Here is a 22,887-nt window from a genome sequence, read left to right as displayed (position 1 = left end):
CTCCACTTCTCTGGCAAACAGAGTTTGAAGCCTTTCTTAAGAGGCAAGCCTGTTGGCAATGACACTTGCGTTATCAAATGGATCCTGTCTCTCTCCTGGAAGGCATGCTAAGGCACATGAAAAACAATGAGGTGGTTGGTGACAGCCAGCATGGCTTCACTAAGGGGAAATCCAGTCTGACCAATTTGGTGGCCTTCTATGATGGGGCTACGAAACTGATGGACAGGGGCAGAGCAGTTGACGTCATCTACCTGGACTTCCGCAAAGCATTCAACACTGTCCCACACAACATCCTTGTCTCTAAATTGGAGAGACATCAATTTGATGGGTGGACCACTTGGTGGATAAAGAACTGGCTGGATGGCCACACACAAAGAGTTGTGGTCAATGGCTCGATGTCCGGCTGGAGACCGGTAACGAGTGGTGTCCCTCAAGGATCGGTGTTGGGACTGATCTTGTTCAACATCTTTGTCGGTGACATGGACAGTGGGATTGAGTGCGCCCTCAGCAAGTTTGCCTATGACACCAAGCTGTGTGGTTCGGTTGATACACTGGAGGGAAGGGATGCCATCCAGAGGGACCTCGACACACTTGTGGAGTGGGCTGATGCCAACCTTATGAAGTTTAACCATGCCAAGTGTAAGGTCCTACCCCTGGGTCGGAGCAATCCCAGGCACAGCTACAGGTTGGGCAGAGAAGAGATTCAGAGCAGCCCTGCGGAGAAGGACTTGGGGGTGTTGGTTGATGAGAGAATGAACATGAGCCGGCAGTGTGCACTCACAGCCCAGAAAGCCAACTGTGTCCTGGGCTGCATCAAGAGGAGCGTGACCAGTAGGTTGAAGGAGGTGATCCTGCCCCTCTACTCTGCTCTTGTGAGACCTCACTTGGAGCATTGTGTGCAGTTCTGGTGTCCTCAACATGAAAAGGACATGGAACTGTTGGAAGGAGTCCAGAGAAGGGTCACGAGGATGATCAGGGAAGTGGAGCACCTCCCGTATGGAGACAGGCTGAGAAAGTTGGGGCTATTCAGCCTGGAGAAGAGAAGGCTGCATGGAGACATAGCAGCCTTCCAGTATCTGAAGGCGGGCTATAGGGATGCTGGGGATGGACTATTCATCAGGGACTGCAGTGATAGGACAACGGGTAACAGGTAAACAGAGGAAGTTTAGATTGGATATAAGGAGGAAGTTCTTTACTGAGAGGGTGGTGAGGCACTGGAATGGGTTTCCCAAGGGAGTTGTGAATGCTCCATCCCTGGTGGTGTTCAAGGCCAGGTTGGATGAGGCCTTGGGTGGCATGGCTTAGTGTGAGGTGTCTGTGCCCAATGCAGGGTGATTGGAATTAGATGATCTTAAGGTCCTTTCCAACCCTAACTATTCTATGATTCTCTCAAGCATTCCATTTCTCAGATGATGTTGATGTTGTAAGAGCTGGGGTCCTGCCTGCAACCATGTGGTCAGATGTTCATCCATAGAAAGTGTTTGCTCCTGTCAAAGTCTTTCCCCTGGATCAGCACGTGGTTCTGGTGTCATTCACCATTGTCCCTGGACTCCTGGAGTTAGCTTTGATCTGCTGCAGATCTCCTTTGGCAGTATCATATGAGGTGGCAGTGAGATGGACAAATTGCAATGGCCAAATGAGCTGTAAGAGTTTCTCTGCAGCGTTCCAGATTTGGACTGTGGAGAAGCAGGAGAGCTTTAAAGACAGCCTGGCTGCTGAGCAGAAGTCTTCACCCCCTGGGAATCTGCAACTGCTGTCACTTATCGCTTCTTTTTGTGACATTGGCCATGATCAGGCTTAGATGCCAAACCTGATGAAACTCTTTCCTGGGCTGCTTGCCTGTTCAGCACCTGAATAGCTACCGATAGAAAGAGAGAGCTCCCTTCCTGTGGCTGTAGGTCACAACTCCCAGCCTTCCTGGTCCTGCGAGTACTCATCCTAGCCCTGAGTGAGGAAAGCAGTAGATTTGGTGGAGGGTGGTTGTGGATAATGGGGATAGTTAATGTAGGGCAAAGAGCTGTTCACAACACTGTTCAGGAAAGCAAACTGTGTAAACTTCTTATTGGGTTAAGAGCCGTATCATAAATTTTTGCATATGAAGATTGTTAGTGGAATCTATGGGTTTCGTGTAATGAAGAAAGCTGATATTCTTTTTATATGAAGACACAAGAAGTAAGGCAAGTAACAAAAGAAATTTATTAGAGGTAAATAAAGGGAGTTTGATACATTGAGGTATTACAAGTTAATAGAGCTAATGGTGGGTTTTTTTCAGTTTGGTGCTAAAAGTGTCAGGGCTTAAGTAACAGTAGTTTTGAAAGGTAGTTTGAAATCAAGTGCTCAATTGGCCACAAAAAGAAACAAAAAATTGTGTAAAATTACAGCAGAATATTTTTTTAATCACAAGCAATATAAGCAAAACATTTTTCTGACCAGTATCTGTAGACTTTTCAGGTTCTCAAGAGTTCCAGAACTCCTACTACCATTTGCTTTTGCATACTGTCTCATGATGTAAAACAGAGGTTTATTGAAATGCCTGTGTTTAGGTGGTTATATTTTATGAAACCATGCTAATGCATGTCCATCTGTAGCTGTACTAGAAACTAAGATTTTTAGACTAAATCAAAATTGTATCAATACTGCTGAAGAGCAGAACAACAACTTTGTAGAAAACTGCACAAAGTGGAAGTAGTACACATCTTTTCTGGGAAAGTTTTAGAATAAGTGCTGGGAAAAGATTCTCTCTGTTGTAAACGTAAACGTAAACTTTGTTGTAAAAGAAAGGATCTAATATCCAAACCTGAGGGAAAAAATTATCACATTGGGTATGTCAAAATTGTGGCTCTATGGCAAAGTTCTGTAGGAGAGGCATCACTTTGGATCGGTGGGATGGAACTAGGTTTGGTGAACTAGCATAGTCCTTTGCTCGGGAAAAAGCACACTGTGGGTCTTAATTGCTATCACTAACACAAGCTGTATGGAAGCCTGTTTGGAAATTGCATTCTTCCTTAGCAAACCTGTGTTTCAAGAAATAGTTTTCTGTGCTCATGTTTTTGTATAGGCAGGAGCAGGCAGTAGGACAAGCAGATATGTATAAGTACAAAAGTAAAGGCAGAAACAAGTGACACCCACCACACTCAGGGCAGGGGAAAAGGTAGGTGTCTGAAAAACAGGGAGGTTTTGGGTGCTGACTGGAGTGGTAAACAAGCTTCCTGTTTGATTTAAAAGTTAGTAAGAAATGGGAGTTAGTGTTTGTTCTTTTGGAATAAGTACAGCTGTGTCCAAGGGATACTTCGCTCACTCTTGTCTTTACCCAGTGACAGTAACTTGCAAGAACCTAAGTATTAGTTAGGTGCTCAGCTAAACTGGCTTGCAGTTTATGGCATTAATGATCTTAATAATACACATATCGTGTTTTCTATTTCCAGACTGTTGTGTTTGGGGAATTGCTGTCTTAACTTGAGACTTCTTCATCTCTACTTCTTCATCTGTCTTGGTTGTTTTTGGTTTTTTTTCCATAACCCTTTGAATCCAGAAGAACTGGGAATTTGTGCAATGCTAATAGATGTGAATTTATATTACACTGAATCTAAGAGTTAGTGGATAATGCTTTAAGGTAATTTTTAGTGTATGCTTGGGCCTTGGAGTTTTGCTTTTTGTAGGTTGTGTTTAAAAAGTGTATACATATATATGTGTTTGTGAGACTTGATTTTGTCAACTTGTGATCTGGCATAGGACTATATTACAAAGAGAACAGAAAAATTAAAACAGAAATTAATAACCTTTAGAGCGGTAAAATGATAAAATAATACAAAACTGAAACGTAAATTTCAACCAAATGTGACCTGTCAAGCTCAACAGCACCTATGTGTTAAGGTAGCTTCTCTTGTCTATGCTAGGATTTTAATATATTATTTAACATGCTGCTTAAGATGTGGTATGTATTTATTCTTCCTTCCTTATACTAGTGTACAAGCAATCTAAACCAAAAAGTAAATGTCATTTTTCATGAGAGCTGTATGTTGTGTTGTTTTAGAGAGCTTTACAGCTAATGAGCAAATTTTACCATTCTAAATGTTCTTTGTTGATGGTAGTTGTTTTCTGAACATATTAGTATCTTTTATGTGATGTAGCTATTTTACAGTACTTTCTAAGACTATTTTATAATCACATCTTTAATATAAGTAGGTCTTGAGAATGAAGAATGAGAACGTTCGAATGCTGCTTTGATTTATCCTCTTAGCTGAAAATAAGCTTATTATTTGGAAGGAGAAGAGTGGGCACTTGGAAACTGTTCCTATATTGAACAAAACTTCTTTTGATGATGATGTAAATTCTCATATTTCATGTATCAGTCGTTGTGCATCTTCAGGATATTTGTGGGCTCTTTTTTTTTTTTTTTTTTTTTTTTAATATCAATTGATTTGCTCTGTCTCTTCCCCCTAGTTACAGTGTGTGATTTTACCAAATACCTAAACAGACTAGCTGGTAAATCTGGAAAATAATTGGATTTATCTAATCCTCAATTTTAAAAGGTTTTTGTACAGATATGGAAGAGTAGAGTGAACTGTTATGGTAGCAGAAGCAAAATAAGCTTTCTTTTTTTTTTTACATTTGTAGAAATACTAGCCCTCTCAGATTAGGTAATTTCAAGTGATGATCATGAATGAGAAGTTTCTGATTCTTAAGGTTTCTTCCTCCCTCCCTTCCCCCATGATTCTGATTCTCAGTGCCAGAGAGAGACTACTTCACTTCTCTAGAGCTATGAGGCTAATCCTCCCATCTTTAAGATTCTGTGGTAGTTATTTTAAGTCTAAGGAGGTTGTTGGGGCATGGCTTAATAGGCTGATTGTGTGCAGATGGCAATTGCCTTGTCTTATTTTTATCTTCTAATTCTGTTGAATAGTACTATAGTGGAAGGAGTAAATATTTGTGTGATAAATGTAACGATTTTTAGAATTGCTTTCAGAATTTGGGATACTTGCTGCCAGTGTTCTTGGATTTGCTTTCTTTAAGAAACTTTTGATTTACGGTTTTAAATGTTTCTTTTGTTTTCAGGTTTTGAAAGTATTTTAGAAGGGCTTTATGGACCAAGGCTACGAAGAGACCTCAGTTTATTTGAAGGTAAATGAGTCTGCTCTAGCGCAATGGCCTTCATTTATGTTTTCTTTTAGTTAAAGGTAGTTTAATGTATGTATTTAATTCTAAGAATAAAGTCTTCAACTGTTTTTCTTTCTAATGTTTATTTCATCGTGTTCTTGTTAAAGCTATGCATAGGCAAAGCACTAAGTAAAATGGTACCTGGGTTTTGTTCCTATGCAGGGAAATTTTGGATTAGCTAAGCTTTCCTGAGAAGCTCTCATGAGAAAGGTCTACTTTCTACTTTTTGCATCTCCTACTTCGTTTCTTTGGACAGCTTTTAGAAAGGGAAGACAAGCTGCTCAGCAGCCTATTGACATTTATTGGGAAACGGAAGATAGTGAATGCTAGCTTGGGTTTCTTGTAATGGTCAAGAAAGTATAAGCTTTTTATAGATATATTTTTAATATCTTTATATAAAAAATAAGCTTTTTCTTTTAGTATATCTATACGTAAGAAGAAAATCTAGCACAAAATTTCTTTGAAGTGTTGAAAGAAGTGTTCTGTCAAGTTCACTTTCATGACTTTAAATGATGTTTTGTTATCGAACCTTCAAAATGTTCCATTTAATTTCTTTAAAATTTATTATCTGATAGTGTGATTTGTAAAGTATATAACCTATATAGAATCATAGAATACTGCTAGTACATGAGGCAGAGTAGTCATATTCTGTTTATGTTTGCTTACAATAGGTTTGGAATGGCTGCTTTAAACTTGGTTGGGGTTTTGTCCTCTTCATATTGTGCAAGTTCTTTGGCCTGTATCACACACATAATACAATATTTTAAAGGAAAAGCGCAAGAACATGGAATACTTCTTTACTGATGTTTTAAGAATATTTTTTGCCACTTAGGTTTATAAGCATGTCACTTGTCAGACTTAAAAATATTTAAGAAACGTGTAAATTTGGGTTAAAGCTTATTTCCATCTGCTGTGATAAACAAGCATGTTACTGCTTTGAAAAGGGAACAGGGCATTGTTATAACAGTGTACAGTATCTTTTTTTTCTGGTTGTAATTCCAGTGGGTTGCTATGTATTGAGCTATTTAGTGACTAAAGCTTTAGTATTCCTTGGCATCAAAGGATTTACATTTTTGAAAGAAAACTCAGGACACTTTTTTTCCTTTTGTGTGAGGAATCAGAAAGTACTGAGCTAATGGACAGAATGTGAGTGTTATAGTTGAAGGAGCCTGATAGCACACAATTAGGTGTATATTGCTCCTCTAGAGTTCCTGTATGCATATATTTGAGCTGTCTTATGGGAAACGTTTTAGCTTATTTACCTAATGTTTCTTGTAAATTATATGCTACTGCTTACAAGCTCAGCAGTGTTGCATCCCGACTAGAAGGAAGTGCAGCAAAAGGGCCAGGAGACCTCCTTGGATGGATAAGGAGCTGCTCAGGAAAGTTAGAGGGGAAAGAAGAGGCTTATAAAAGATGTAAGCAAGGACACGTGGCCTGGGAAGAATACAGGGATGTTGCCCGGGAAGCTAAGGAGCAGGTTAGGAAAGCTAAGGCCCAGTTAGAATTAAATCTAGCAAGGGATGTGAAAGATAACAGGAAGGGATTCTATAGGTACATTGCAAATAAAAGACAGACTAGGCACAACATGCGCCCTCTCTGGAAGCTATCAGGAGAACTGGCTACCCTGGATTTGGAGAAAGCTGAGGTTCTTAATGACTTCTTTGCCTCAGTCTTCACTGACACAGGCTCTGACCACACTACCCAAGTCTTGGAAGGCAGATGCAGGGACTGTGAGAATGAAGACCTTAGGCCCACTGTAGGAGAGGATCTGGATCAAGACCATCTTAAAAACCTGAACATGCACAGATCTGTGGGACCTGATGAAATCCATCTGTGGGTCCTGAAGGAGCTGGCAAATGAAGTTGCTAAGCCACTGGCCATCATATTTGAAAAAATCATTGCAGTCAGGTGAAGTTCCTGGTGACTGGAAGAAGGGAAATGTAACCCCCATTTTCAAGAAGGGGAAAATGGATGACCCAGGGAATTACAGACCAGTCAGTCTCACCTCTCTGCCTGGCAAAATCTTGTAGCAGATTCTCCTGGAAGGCATGCTAAGGCACATGAAAAACAAGGAGGTGGTTGGTGACAGCCAGCATGGCTTCAGTAAGGGGAAATCCTGCCTGACCAATTTGGTGGCCTCCTATGATGGGGCTACGGAACTGATGGACAGGGGCAGAACAGTTGATGTCATCTGCCTGGACGTGTGCAAAGTGTTTCAAACTGTCCCACACGACATCCTTGCCTCTAAATTGGAGAGACATCAATTTGATGGGTGGACCACTCGGTGGATAAAGAACTGGCTGGATGGCCGCACGCAAAGAGTTGTGGTCAATGGCTCGATGTCCGGCTGGAGACCAGTAACAAGTGGTGTGCCTCAGGGACCGGTCTTGTTCAACATCTTTGTCGGTGACACGGACAGTGGGATTGAGTGCGCCCTCAGCAAGTTTGCTGATGACACCAAGCTGTGTGGTTCGGTTGATACGCTGGAGGGAAGGGATGCCATCCAGAGGGACCTCGACACGCTTGTGAGGTGGGCTGATGCCAACCTGATGAAGTTTAACCATGCCAAGTGCAAGGTCCTACCCCTGGGTCAGAGCAATCCCAGGCACAGCTACAGGTTGGGCAGAGAAGAGATTCTGAGCAGCCCTGCGCAGAAGGACTTGAGGGTGTTGGTTGATGAGAAAATGAACATGAGCCGGCTTCAGTGTGCGCTCGCAGCCCAGAAAGCCAACCGTATCCTGGGCTGCATCAAAAGGAGTGTGACCAGCAGGTCGAAGGAGGTGATCTGCTGTCGTGATACCCCACCTGAATTATTGTGTGCAGTTCTGGTGTCCTCAACATAAAAAGGACATGGAACTGTTGGAAGGAGTCCAGAGGAGGGCCACGAGGATGATCAGGGGAGTGGAGCACCTCCTGTATGAAGATAGGCTGAGAAAGTTCAGTCAGTTCAGCCTGGAGAAGAGAAGGCTGCGTGGAGACCTCATAGCAGCCTTCCAGTATCTGAAGGGGGCCTGTAAGGATGCCGGGGATGGAGTATGCATCAGGGACTGTAGTGAGAGGACAAGGGGTAACGGGTTCCTACTTAAACAAGGGAAGTTTAGATTGGATATAAAGAAAAAGTTTTTTACTGTGAAGGGTGGTGAGGCACTGGAATGGGTTTCCCAAGGAAGTTGTGAATGCTCCATCCCTGGTGGTGTTCAAGGCCAGGTTGGACAGAGCCTTGGGTGACATGGTTTAGTGTGAGGTGTCCCTGCTCAATGCAGGTGGTTGGAACTAGATGATATTAAGGTCCTTTCCAGTCCTAGCTATTCTCTGATTGTATAAAAGATCTGCTATTTACATTGCTTGCAGTGGACTTTTGGTATTTGATGCCTCAATGACTTTTTCCTGTAAATTGAATTAATGTTTATGTAAAATGTGAAGTTTTAAAACTATTTTTTTTTTCAAATTTTCAAGGATGTGCATCAGAAATATTTCAACATTTAAAGCCTTTTTCCATGTTTGACACATCTGTAAAATTGATTTTACTGCTGGAGTAACTGCAGAAGAGATGGAGGAGTGCTAGGTTGGGATGCCCACCTTACCTTACTATGTTTGGTTCATTTTTATAGATACAGTCTGTAACTTCAGTAATACCTTCTGAAATTGCCATGTTTTGTAGAAACCCAGTAGAGGTAGAACTCACAGTATAGGATGCACGGCTATTTCTAATTTGGGGTCTGATATTATTTATAAAGATTAATACAGAACTCTTGAGTAAAACTTGTTACAGATTTTGCACTGTTGTAATTTAAACACCACTTTTCACTTTACAGGTATTGAAACTATGATACAAAGTAAAGAAATTGCATTTTTCAACAAAATACTCAGTTGGCAGAATCAGAACCCAAGTTTTTGGACTCTTGGCAGTATCTAAATCACTGCATCTTTTAAAGTGTCCATTTTTCTCATCGTAACCACTGAACCAGTACTGTCAGCATGCAGCGTTATGCTCCATTAGCAGGAGTGTATGTTTCCTTGAAAAAATCTCAAGAAATTATATGGCCATCTTATCCAGAAATGTGTGAGAAACAGCTGAAATATGTGGTGTTTAAGTACAACAGTGTTTTTTCACTTACGTTGTTGGTTTTACCTATTATTTGTAGCATAGAAAAAAATGTGCATAAAATGTTACATGAGTGTGTTAATTGATTTACTTCCTCCTTATTTCTTTCCTGTAATAGCATTTGATCTCTAGATTATTGTATTTTCTTGAAGTTGCTTGAGATAATAATTAATTGTAATGGCAAATTTAAATTGTAAAAAGTCCACTTCAGTTTTAGTATGTTTTTTACTTTTCAAAGAAAATACCTTGTAAACATCAGATACAATCTTGCTGAGAAGCCAGACTGAAATAGCCACCATATAACAGATAGTTACCTGAAGGTTACAAAGTTTCATTTTTGTTACACTGAAAGTTTTACAAGTGTACCTGCAACTTACCTTGGGCTTGCCTAAATGGGTCTTGTCACCTCTGTTATTCAGCACCTTATTTCTTTTTCCTCTGACTGCTTTGGTACTGCAGCTTCTGGTTGCAAAGGTGTCAAGTTCTGTGTCTTGGCATCTGACCTTGGTCATCTTCTGAACAGGCTTGAGGCTTCTTGTGTCATTGATTCCTTAAGGTTTTCTAATCCTTTGCTTATGCCCATTTTCAGCTAAGTAGATTCACATGTAAATTGTTATTCTTGTCATTTTACTTACAGATACTTAGCTGAACTGTTAGAAAGCTTTTACTCTAATCATCTGGTTTCTGTGTATTTTCTTTTGTGGGATGTTTTCTTATGGACAGAGGAAAAAGTGTCTTGTGAAAGAAAAGCAGCTCTCATCGTTCTTTCTCTGCCAGGGAAAAAACCCTCTATACAGGATGAAAGGTTTATTTGAGGATGTGTTTTGTTTTTTCATTAAGTTGTTCTGGAATATCTCTATATATATATGACATAATGGAATGAAAAATTATATTAGAAGCATGAATCTATAATATTCCAGTTTTCATTAAATTAAGAATGTTAAGAAACATGATAAACATTTCAGATATTCTTTTATTCCTATTAGGAAGCAGTAGTGCCGTATAAAAAGAAAGGGGATCGTTTGGTCAGAATTGTGACAAATAGCCAGAAAATTTATTGGGACATTATTATGATGATGCAGAAGATGGTGAAAAGTAAAGGTTAAATTTTTTAAGCTATCTCATTTATATTTACCAGGCAATTATTTCACATTTTAAGAGGTAAATGGAATCTGTTCAGTACTGATATCTGTATTAATTTAATTCAGCATGACTCCTTGAGAAACAAAAAATGCTTTGGGGAAACAAAGGTTTGAATGGCTTAAGAAATTAAAAAGAAGTAGTAGTTTTTCTCAGAGTTCACCTTTTTATTCTTTCTGGGATCATGGTTGTCTCTGAAGTTAAAAACTAATACTGGTCTCAGATGTTTCCTGCAGTGGTGACGTGAGATTGGTGGATGTTGGGGATTTGATGTATCTGGTATATATCTGCTGTCTGATGGCAGTTTTGCTTAGCGCACTGTCATACTTAAATGTGGAATGTTGTACATAGTTTATACTTATTTAAATAAATTTAGCATTACTTAGGGCTGTTTCTCAAGGTTTGCTTTTTTGGCAATACACAAGGATTCCTCTCTAGTTAGACTTTTAACAGTGGAAATTCAGGATTCCATGGCAGAAGAATTTCTCTTAAAATATAAAGCATGTCTTGAAGTTACGCACAGGATCCCAGCATCCATAAGCAGATTTATTGAGGTTGCAAGTGAAGCTGCAAAAACACGAACTTGTTTATGAAAGAAATAGTGTGGGTTTTTCTCATCTGTGGGCATCTTAAAGGAATAACTCTAATAGGCTGAGACAGCTAGATTAATTCAGCAGCAATAACTCATTTTGTTACTGCCCGGTCAAGAAAAATCTCATGTCTGTTTCTGACCATCAGCTGTCCAACCTGTCAAAATTGCTGGTTTGCATCCCTGGAAGCATATAACATGTTGTTAATACAGAATTCTGTTCTCAATTAGTATTTTAGAGCTGAGTAAACTAGATTTAAATAATAATACAGCTATTTGGGTTATGTTCACACTCAAGGAGTTCATTTTTGCAGACTCATTTCTGATGGTCCCTGAATGATAATGCATTTAAGAGAGAGTAAAGGCTCAGCAGTTGTTGGGGTGGGGGAAACAACCCTGCAGGCAGTGAAGTCAGAGAAAAGGGTAGGGAGGTTCTGTAGACATCAGAGCAGGGAGTTCCCTACAGCCCATGCATGGACAGGACTATGGTGAAGCAGGTAGAACCTGCAGCTTGAGAAGGACCATATCAGAACAGATAGCCACACTGCAGCCCATGGAAGACTCCACACTGGAGCAGGTGGACCCACCCCAAAGGAGCCCATGGAGTGCCCATGCTGAAGCATGCTCCTGATCTGGTAGGAACTGTGGGCCTTTGGAGTGATCCCTTCCTGAAGGACTGTGCCCTGTGGAAAAGACACACACTAGAGCAGTTCATGAAAAGCTGTAGCTGTGGGAAAGATCCACACTGGTGCAGGCCATGAAGGCCTGTGGGAAGGACCCCACGCCAGTACAGGGTAGAAATGTGAGGAAGAGAGGCAGACAGGAACTGTTATAAACTGAGGACAGCTTCTGTTTCTTATCCTCCTTGCACTGGTTGGGGTGGGGAGGAAGGTAGAAGAATCAGGAATGAAGGAGTGAAATTGAAGCCTGGGAAGAAAGAGCGGTAAGATCATTTTAGTTTTGCCTTTCTTTTCATGCAAATCTATTTTTATTGACAATAAATACAATTAATTTTCCCAAAGTTGAGTTTGGCTTGCCTGTGGCAGTAACTGGTACGTGGTCTCCCTGTCTTTATCTGGACCCACAAGTTTTTCAATCTTATTTTCTCCCCCTGCCCTGTTCAGGAAGGGGAGTGAGAGAGTGACTGCGTGGGGGCTGGTAGCCAGCCAAGGTGAACCTACCAGGGTGTGTTACTGAAAGCAAATAATCCCAAGAACCTCCTTGGTAGAACTGTGGTTGTAATTTACTGGTACAGACAAAAGTAAGAAACATATTTGGTAATTAAGGTCAGGGAGGTGTTAGGTTGTAAGTGCATGAGCTGGAAATGGATGGGATGGACAGGACCTTGGTGTTGTAGTTGATCAGGGTCATTCACCTGCCAAAATGCTGCAGCTGTGGTAGACTCATGCACAACTAGGATACTGTGGGAAGAGTATTTTCTACAGTTTAAGGAAGTCTGGTGTAAATGTAAAAGAAAGGCATCATCTTGATATCTTGGTCACCTATGTTCAGGAAATGGGTGTTCAAGTGAGAATGGTGCAGAAAAGGTGGTTGCAGATGGAGTGCAGAGGGTTGAATCTCATGAGAGAAAACTGGGTGCACTACATTAGCCTAGAAAATGAAGTGTAAATGGCAGGTAATGATATTCTCTACAAATACGTCAAGGTGCTATATACATAAACAATTATTGTTTATGAGTAGAAGAACATCGTTGTCACAAAAGCAAACTGGAATAACTTGCCATGAGTAAATTTAAACAAAAAATTAGAAGGTTAATTTTGATTATTAGCACAGCTGGTCTGGGACAAGCTTTAAAGCAATTGGTGGCTTGGGAAGAAAACAGTATATAAGTTGGAAGACTCTTAACTTTTGAAATGGAGCTTAACTTGTTTAAGGAAACATTCAATAGGAGAAGACTGGACTTGATATATGCATTCTGCTTAAGTTCTACATTCCCTCAAGATTAAAGTACACCTGATAAAACATGCAAAGTTACGTTAAAGTTTTCTAAATAAATCAAGTGCTACAAGTGAGTATAAGGGTTTGTTTTGCCTACAGTGATGATATCAAGTCAGTTAAAATATTTTAAGTAAAACACATGTAGCTGAAATGGTGAGGAGTCTGTATCTTAATTCCTAGCTTAGTTTACTACAAGTTTGTGCACTTGTTTAACACTTTGCATGGTGTTAAAATGAATGATGACTGGAATTCAGAGCTTTATTTACAGTATTCAGATGCCTCAAGTAACTGTGATAGGTAATTAATTGAAATGTCTGAGTTTACCTTTCCTCCTAAAAAAGGTGCCCTCTATTTGAAAGTTACGCTATGTAAGCTAGACAAGAAAGAATTGAATACTACTGACTACATTGTAGCAATAAGTGTATATTAGATTATGATGGAATTTATTTAAGAGAATTGGAGGGTGTGTATTTTGTTCTCAAAATCCATTTTTGCTTGTTTAAAACATCTAGTTTTTTTTTTTCTTCTTTTAAGACTGTGAGCCAGAAGAGCTAACTGACTGGTCTATGGATGAGAAATGTTCCTTTTGTAATTTACACAAAGAAACAGTCAGTGTAAGTATGAACATGATATCAAGCATGACTCCCCAACACCCAAGTTTTTGTATGAAAGTAGGAATGGGAGAATTGAATTTTGCAAATAAGTTAATACTGCATTTTGACTCAAGATAGTTTAGCTATGAGAGGGAGTGAGGTGGTTTGGCTCTATAGTAAATAATATTTTTAGTAATTCTTTTACTCAATTTTAGCTCAATAATTTAATTGTATATCATACTACCAGTAGACAAACTTCTGAAAGATGTTATAATCTCTGTATGTCTTCTAGGATCGTGCATCAGTTATCGGTTCTTCACAGTCAACACCTACAGAGGAACTGTCATCTCAGGGCCAGTCCAACACTGATAAAATCGAATGCCAAGCAGAAAACTATCTAAATGCACTCTTTCGAAAGAAAGGTAATAAGCATGTCTTTTATATTAAGAGAAATTACACAAATCTAGAAGAATCAAATTATTCAGGGTTTACTTTAAGTAGTTTTCGTTGATCTACTGAATGTCGTTTCTCTTCTTTATTCCTTTTGTTTTCCTTAATCTTTTTCTCTGCTTATTTGAGTCACTGAGTGAAGCACTGTTCTTCCTATTTGGCATTTCTGTTAGTCCTGTCATATTGTGTGTTTTGTTCTTCAATCCCTGTTTTTCATATTTTATTGTTTGTTTTGGGTTTTGGTGTTGTTTTTTTTTTTTTACTATGACCTGCTACTTTATTTTTGTGCCAAGTTCAGGTGCCAGTCTCTGGAATTTTAATCTTTTAAATATTTCCTGTTCCTAAACTTTAACTTCTAGTTTTCAGCAGGAAGACTTTTTTTAGGTGAGAGAATGTGTATTACAGATTAGAAAATAGTATTTGAGATCTTCTAACACAAAACCTGATACTTCAGATATATCCAAGTCAGAGGTTAAAACTTCTCGTCAAAATATATAGATGAAGAATTAAAGAGCTAATTTAGTAGCTCTTGTTCTTTGGCACTCAGCAAGTTATAGCAGTACACAAATGACTGACAAGTCAGCTTGGTTCATATAAGTTACTTAGCTAGTCACTGTCACCAGCAGCAGAAATACTCATTTTCTTCCATAAATTTCTGTGAATGCAGCTCTACTCAGTAACTACGACTTCCACAGGTTTTTCTTAGGTTTAGTAGATGTACTTGGATGTCAAGATAGCTGAGTATGAATAGGGTGACAGCCTTTTCATTTCTTCAGCAAAGAATTAGAGTGTGAGCCATGTTCTCTTCCTTCACATAGGTGGGAGAGCAACCCAAAGCTAATTTTCTCTTTTACCTTGCTATAGCAGGAAGAGATTACTGTGCCCTTGAACCTGGGGTGTTTTTCTATACAGGGCATCTGCCTGTTCAGCCTACATTTTTCTTTGGGCTTTAAATGGAGTGCAACAGCATTTTGAGCCTATCTTTGTTACTTGGCTTTCTTTAAAACTATTTTCCATTTGAAATAAAATATCCAGTGAAGTTGCCACCTCATTACTTCTGAAATTCTTGTTGTATCTTCATCACAGACTCAGTTGCATGGCATCTCCCTAGGCAAGTATTTTAATTCCTTCAAATTTCTACTTTCTCATGTCTGTTCTTGGGCTTGATGTATGGTGTTTTTCAACACTTGCCTGCTTTGTGCTTCTGCTGGAGATGCTGTCTTTTGATACTCCTTGAGAGGAACTTTTATCATGGGAGAAGTGAAACTGCATGACCTTCCTGGAGTGAGTGACTTCTGTGAAGTTTTTCACAACGAGCATTTGGCTTTTAGCATCTCCCTTAGGTTTTTTGATCTGCCAGATCAGTAATGCTAGGTTAAAAAGGTTTTGTCTACTGAATAACAAAACCAAAGTCTTTTCCGATAGTTTTTGTGATTCTCTGAAGGACTTGTGTATTCTTATGTAAAAGGTACTTTCTGCAGAGTTTTCTAAAAATATTATTTCAGTTCAGATTCCAGTCTCTTAAGTTGTTCAAATGATTGGAACTGAAAAGGAAGAAAACCCCTATATCTACAAAGGGCATGTGAAACCAATTTATGAGGTATTTAGGTAATTGTCTTGGCTTTATAGGAGGAGATGAAGAGTTTTATTAGGAAGATGCCAAGTGTGCTTTCTGAGTTTTTGTAAGTTTTTTTAGATCAACTTGGGGAAAAACTGTCAAAAAATTTGAAGTAATTGTTTAGACAAGGAACAGTTTTTATAACTGGTACGAAAACAGATACACATACATATACATGCCCCCCATTCCTCCTCTCCTCCTAGAGAAAGTAGAATTCTTGTCTGGCTGTGTTTAAAATGGAAATAACACTTGTTTCTGTGTTTTGATTGCTAACTCCTTAAAATCATACACTGTCTCTTACTATTGTAACTAGCATAGATTTCATTCGGGCCCCCTGTGAACAACTTCTAAGACTAGTGAGCAAATCTGGGAGTTGCTTTTATTGGTCTCATTATTCTTTTATTTTAGAACAAGTCAGTGTGGGGCTGGGTTTTGTACGTTTCAGGCTTGCTTTTAGGTGAGGGTTGTGGCGTTTTTTGGCATGAGAGAATTAGTTCAAAAGATCTCAAAACATGCAACCAAGTTATATGATTGTCCACAGTGTACATTCTTCAGACATTCATAAGATGAGAAACTGTCTGTAGAATCTTACACAAAGATGATTCCTCTTTCCTTTTAAGAGAATGATAGAATTACTGCCAAGATGGTAAACTAAGTAACAGTCTTCGTATTAGGAACCTATCTTAGCTATGTGTAAAAGACTAGTTTTGTCGATAGGATCTGTAGGAAAGTCCTGCCCTCAGCAGACACCTCAGTTAAAGCCAAAGTAATTTTTTTTATTAAACTTTGATTGTTTCCATTAAATGATATGTCTGAAACCCAGGTACTTTCTTCCTAAGTATGACATTTCTCTTTACCCATTCAGTGTTGAGAGCAGAGTAGACTGTGATACTTTGCCACTTAAATAACATTAAATTCCACCCATTTTTCTTTGTCAAAGAAACAATTACAAAGAAAAAACATGGTGTGCTTTAAAAAATACTTATTAGTCTTTTTTTTTCCCTGTGACTCTTAGTGTTGCATATGTGATCATCATTACATAGCAGAACTGAAGTTAAGAGCTAGATCAGACATTTTGATCATGGATAACTAATTTTCCTGGTTCTGTATGTATTCACACTGTATGTTCTTCGAAGCTTTTTTCCATGCAATATTAATGTGACCTTTTAAAACAAAAATCAAGGAAGCAGAGGGGAAGAAAAAGAAAAGGTCATTTAAATACATTGACCGTGAATCAGGTTCTATCGCCAGGATATGATCTACCAGGAAAAGATGGAAACCTGAAAAGCTTTTGCAGAAATTAAGGAATTGAGGCACAAAACTGGAGGGAGAAAATGGTCAGGATGACTTAAATCTTTCCAGATTCTCTGGGCAACTCTGTTGAGTATGTTCAGTGCCATATTTTCCATACCAAAATAATTTCCCTCCATGCTTTTTGAAGTTTGTTTCTAGGTATCTGTATTCTAAAATATTTCCATTCATAGCTAGAGCTTTCTTACACCATAGCACATACCTGCGTTGAATGCTGAATTCTCCTGTTCATTGCTTAGTTATATCTGAGACACAAAGATATCACCAGCGGGTCATGCTTCTTGGACAGCATATGTCTAATTTGGCAAACCTATGAAAATGTAATCTTGCACACATAATCTCAAACTACAAAAAAGTGTTTCTTTCTGAGGTGTAGTTTTGAGATGTATTCACTACTTAATCCAATAAATGCAGTTCCTTTTTAGTTAATTTTAAGAAATCCTTTCAAAATCTGAAAGGTTTTCTGTAGGAACTTGTTGTGCGGTCAATTTGTATGACACTCTGCTATCCCTTTTCATCAAGTTCATCAGGAAAGAATGTCTTCAGGATTTCAGCTGCTTTCTTAAGGAAGTAAACCATACTTTTTTTTTTGTTGACTGCCTGCCTGCCAGTGTTGCTGTCTTCATTGACTTCTGAATTTCTTGGTCATTTTCCACTGTGTTTAAGAAAAACCTTAGAGATATGAATGTATGTAGAGTAATGAACATGGCCATCTGCGAAGAGGAAGGAAAAATGTTGAATGTTGAACAGAAGACTAGAGTGAACTTGGCACTTATTCCTTCTGTTGTTGACCAGTCAAGTTAACTAAATTAATTATGATACATAGCTCAGAATAAATTGCTTTATTCTGTTTTTAACTTGCTGGTGATCTGGCAGTGAACTGGACAAGTTTACAAGTAGAGCTAAGAATATTGCTGGGACAGCTTGGTTGGTGTCTGTTGAGGCGGTGTTGTTCTGGAAAATATGGCCTTTTTCTGAGAAGGTGAGAGCTGGAGTGAATACAGGAAACATGCCGATGAATAACCAGATGTTTTTAGTTCCGCTACTCTCACAGCATAATTTTAAGCTAGGAGGGCAATTCGCTGTTGATTTCCAGTGGTTTTTGGTATTGTATCAGAAGAGAAATTAAGTCACTATTTTGACTTTCTAATGAAAAAAACAAATATTGATTTTCAAGAAATAAGAGTACTATTGTGGAGCACTGTTTTGGAGGTTTTAACTCCTTGCCCATTGTCCTGCCAAATACATGTGTAGGTCTGAACTATCACTTAAATCAGTTGTTACATTGTGCGTTGCAGTCTATGATCACACATTGCATTAATGTAGAGAGTAGTTAAGAATACGGATTTTAACGTTAAAACTACATAAACTGAGGAAGTTTCCTAAATGTGAGCTTGGAGTTAAAATAAATCATTGCAGTTAGTCATACACATTGTCTTTATTACTGCCTTCTCTTGCATTCTGTCTGTAATTGGACAATCACAAACAGAACATATCAGATTATATCATACAAATGTGTTACTTAGCCTTCTCTTATCCTAATAATATCAGGAGATCTATAGTGATCTGAGAGAAACTAGAGGAACATCAGAGCTACTTTTTATTCCTGATCCTTAAAGACTGTTCTGCTGGGTTTGAGGTAGTATGTATGTACGTACATCATCCATGGAGTAAATACACATGCCTCATGTTTTAAATCAACTATGTGAAAAAAGAAGCTTAAACAGATGTAGGCATGTAGATTTAAAGTTTTGTAAGTTGCTATATTCATGACTTCTAATAAGGCATCTTAGCAGAAAAACTTTCTGGGTCATTCAAAATATATCTGGTGCCATCTGCTGATAATAATTAAGAAATATTTGCTAGTGATACTAAGCTCAGAGACCTAATACTTACCCCAAAATACAGTAAGTTGTGTTTAAAAATTTTAAGTGACTAATTACAAATTTCCCATGTGTAGTGAAACTTTCCTACTGTGAATTTAAAGTCACAGGTCTCTTCATGCTTTCATTGTATACTTGTATAATAATACAGACTTACAGCCTTTGAATGTTAGTAATTAGACTTTATATAATACACTTGAAGTACATGTACCCTAGTCTGGTCATTCAGGAGTCTTATATTGATAAGACGTTATGTAAAAGTTTCATTTACCCTTAAAAAGTCTATTTTCTTTCAAAAGTGTGTAAAAAGAAAATAGCTTATGAAACCATGTAACTTTTTCTTCTTTGAGTATCTAACATCTCATTTCTGGTTGTATCATTTGGAGAGCTGTGAGAAATTATTTCCAACTTCAAAATACTCTAAATTACTTCTTCCTCATAATATGAATTATGTATCTCCAGCTTCATTCTCTATTAGGAAGCAAAGCATCATTAATAGGAATAAATCAAGATCAGCTTTCCAGTACCCCTGAGGAGGTTACTGAGAAGACAGGATCAAAGTCTTTACAATGGTGCACAAAGGGACAGTGAAAGATAACAAATTGAAACAAGAGGCTCCTTTCTGTGTAAGAAAAAGTGAGGGCAGGTAAGAAAGTGGAACAGGCTACCCAGCAAGGTTGTGCAGTCTCTATCAATGGAAGTATTCAGGACTGAACTGGATAAAACCCAGAGCAACATTTTTTGATCTGTCTCAGTGGTCGTTCTTGCTAGTAAATGGATAAAGCTTCATTGGCATAAAATGCTTGAGCAAATATGCTGGGTGATACTCCAAACTACCTATTGGGAAATCTACACTTTGCATGCAAACATCTACCTGATCCAGTCCTTTTGGTTTCTCCACTTCCCGGAAAACAAAGCTCAGTTTGTCTCCTGTCTTATCTGTTTCAGAGTATGTTAAGTATCCCAGTAACTGCCACCATGTCCTTTGGTGTTTCTTTAAGGCAATCCAGGCTGACTTAAAGGCTGATTGTTTTGTATCACATTCATACTTACCTTAAAACTTTAAATCCCTGTCTCTTCTTGGAGAAATCTGTTTCATTCATTACCTGTGAACTCAAGGGTGGGCAGTGGTTAAAACATCGAGAAGGATATTTTTGGTTTGTGTTTGTGTAGAGTTCATAGAGAAGGAACAGTGGGGTAGTGAAACTAGTACTACTACTACCACTTTAAAGAATAACATAGATCTTTTGAGTATGGACAATTATGCTTGTTTTGTGAAATAAAGTGTTGCAGTCATCAATGCAGTTTTACACAGATGAATAACACAGCTTGCTTTAAGTGAGTTTCTTAATTACATTGTTATTTATGCTAAGTATTGTTACTTATACATAGTTGCTTATGCTTTATTTTGTTGATCTTTCTGGCACTTATATTTATGTTTGGATCCTTTTCAGTGATTAACAAATTTAGTTTCAGCTATGCTTGTTAATAAGATGTTTAACTTTCTTCTAGCTGACAGATAACATTAAAATATATTCATAGGTATCTTATATTTGATCCTTTTTGGTTTTTTTGAGACACTTCTCTCCATGGGACTCTTAAACACACAAATGAAAAATAAGGTACCTGCAGTTTAGAATAGGAAATAAAGCTTTTCTGCCAGATGTTTTTATTGGTAGAACTTTGAAAATGACCTGAAAATCCTGTGAGATTTTACAATAAAAATCTACAACTTTATTGTAAAATTCAATTGCTTGTAGTGCTGCAGTTTGTAGGGTTTGTTTCAGGTAACATTGTATCAGTTTTGACGTTGCAATCCTGATTCTACAATAGGGATTGTAATCTAATACACAGGTGAAATAGATTTTGTCTCTTTAAGATCAGCTCGTCAAAAGTGCAACTGTTCAGTTATGAAAGGGACTAATAAAAAGTACTGCAATTGAATTATTTTTGTTATAGTTGTTCTTTGAAAGTGACTTCATTATGTATTAATTCATAGCTTTATTTAACTTCTACTGTTTGTATTCAGAATTATTTTCAAAAGTGAACATATGCAGGCTGCAAGTGAAAATTCAACTTGCTTGCCAGCAATAAATAGAGATTCTGACTCCCGTATTTGCGTTGTAGAGCTACCCACATAGTTTTACTTGCATGCTATGACAGAGGAATGAGGTAAAAATTACTGACGCGTGCTAAACATGTTCTTCAAAGTGACCTCAAGTTAGAAATGCTCATAAGAAAAACTTGCATACATCTGAATTAATGTGTTTGTTACACATGTACTTATTATACACATTTATTTGGCTTATGGGAAGTATTTATTTAAAGAAAAGTAATGAAATCTGGTTTTTTTAATGCATCTCTTGCCTGTGTTGTTGTTTTTTATTCCTAGATCTTCCTCAGAACTGTGATCCTAACATTCCCCTAGTTGCTCAGGAATTAATGAAAAAAATGATCCGTCAGTTTGCGATTGAGTACATTTCAAAAAGTAGCAAAATTCAAGAGAACAGAAATGGTTCATCGTTTGAACCAAGTCTGATATGTAAAAGTATCCAAATGAACCAAACTGAAAACTCCCTTCAGGAAGAACAGGATAGCCCTCTAGACCTCACTGTGAATCGAACTCAAGAACAGAATACTCAGCAAGGTAAACGTCTATATCTGCTTATTTGTGTTTTGCTGTCATTTATTGTCTTTTTAAGTCTTACTCATTTAAAAAAAAATGTCTGTGTGAAATATCTTTATTTCATTTTTCTGAAGTAGTAATCAGTATATAGGAAAAAGAATTATCCTATGTGATTAAAATAAGTTTGAAAGAAAATTGGTATTGCATCAACCTAACACTGAAAGAAAACTAATATATTTTTCTTTAAGCACCATGAAAAAATACTGTAAGAGAACTGGCCAGGGGGAAACCACCAAAGAAACCCCACCAGCCAAAACCCCACGCTCTTTCAAGAAACATTTTTCATACTGTGTGTGAGCAGAAAAATATTCTCATTTCTGAGTGCCTGCATTAAATAAGTGGTATTGGAATTTCTTTTGCATACTGAATCTAAGTCAGCTCACCTGTGGCTGTTGCAGGTAACAGTGGTTCAGAATTTTGTTGAAGAAGTTAATGGTTCTTAAGAAGATTCCTGAGAAAAGAGAGGAGGATAGAATCATAGAATAGTTAGGGTTGGAAAGGACCTTGAAATCATCTAGTTCCAACCCCCCTGCCATTGGGCAGGGACACCTCACACTAAATCACGTCACCCAAGGCTTTCTCCAACCTGGACTTGAACACTGCCAGGGATGGAGCATTCACAACTTCCTTGGGAAACCCATTCCAGTGCCTCACCACCCTAACAGTAAAAAACTTCTTCCTTATATGCAATCTAAACTTCCCTTGTTTAAGTTTGAACCCTTACCCCTTGTCCTATCACTACAGTCCCTAATGAAGAGTCCCTCCCCGGCATCCTTATAGGCCCCCTTCAGATACTGGAAGGCTGCTATGAGGTCTCCACGCAGCCTTCTCTTCTCCAGGCTGAACAGCCCCAACTTTCTCAGCCTGTCTTCATACGGGAGGTGCTCCACTCACCTGATCATCCTCATGGCCCTCCTCTGGACTTGTTCCAACAGTTCCATGTCCTTTTTATGTTGAGGACACCAGAACTGCACACAATAATCCAGGTGGGGTCTCACAAGAGCAGAGTAGAGGGGCAGGATCACCTCCTTCGACCTGCTGGTCATGCTCCTTTTGATGCAGCCCAGGATACGGTTGGCTTTCTGGGCTGTGAGTGCACACTGAAGCCGGCTCATTGTAGGTTTCTCATCAACCAACACCCCCAAGTCCTTCTCCGCGGGGCTGCTCTGAATCTCTTCTCTGTCCAGCCTGTAGCTGTGCCTGGGATTGCTCTGAGAAATTCCAGGATACTGGAATTTCAGAGAACAAAGGTCACTGTGTCTGTGTCAGCCCTTGGACACATGGATTCTTTAAATACAGAGTGGTTAGAAGGATGCAAATAGGAGATTTGTTTAGGAGGAAATTTCTATACTTCGTTCTTTAATCATAGATCAGTGCAACTTTCTTAATTCAG

The 22,887-nt window shown here is 38.5% G+C and overlaps 1 protein-coding gene across 3 annotated transcripts in view; it reads left to right on the top strand.

Moving 5' to 3' along the window:
* LCORL (ligand dependent nuclear receptor corepressor like) overlaps positions 1 to 22,887 on the top strand; it is a gene marked incomplete at its 3' end in the record, with an annotated part of 88,500 nt that overhangs the window by 26,518 nt on the left and 39,095 nt on the right. For all 3 annotated transcript variants that reach the window (XM_080638893.1, XM_080638892.1, XM_080638894.1), the window contains exons 2-5: positions 5,056 to 5,121; positions 13,488 to 13,567; positions 13,839 to 13,968; positions 21,201 to 21,455. In XM_080638893.1, the coding sequence (XP_080495019.1) occupies positions 5,056 to 5,121; positions 13,488 to 13,567; positions 13,839 to 13,968; positions 21,201 to 21,455 (531 nt within the window). The remainder of the gene's footprint in view (positions 1 to 5,055; positions 5,122 to 13,487; positions 13,568 to 13,838; positions 13,969 to 21,200; positions 21,456 to 22,887) is intronic.

Source organism: Psittacula echo (genome assembly GCF_963264785.1).
Source record: "Psittacula echo genome assembly, chromosome: 1".
NCBI classification, from domain to species: Eukaryota; Metazoa; Chordata; class Aves; order Psittaciformes; family Psittacidae; genus Psittacula; species Psittacula echo.
Note: the sequence above shows the minus strand (reverse complement) of the source record. Positions and strands in the feature narration are given on the sequence as shown.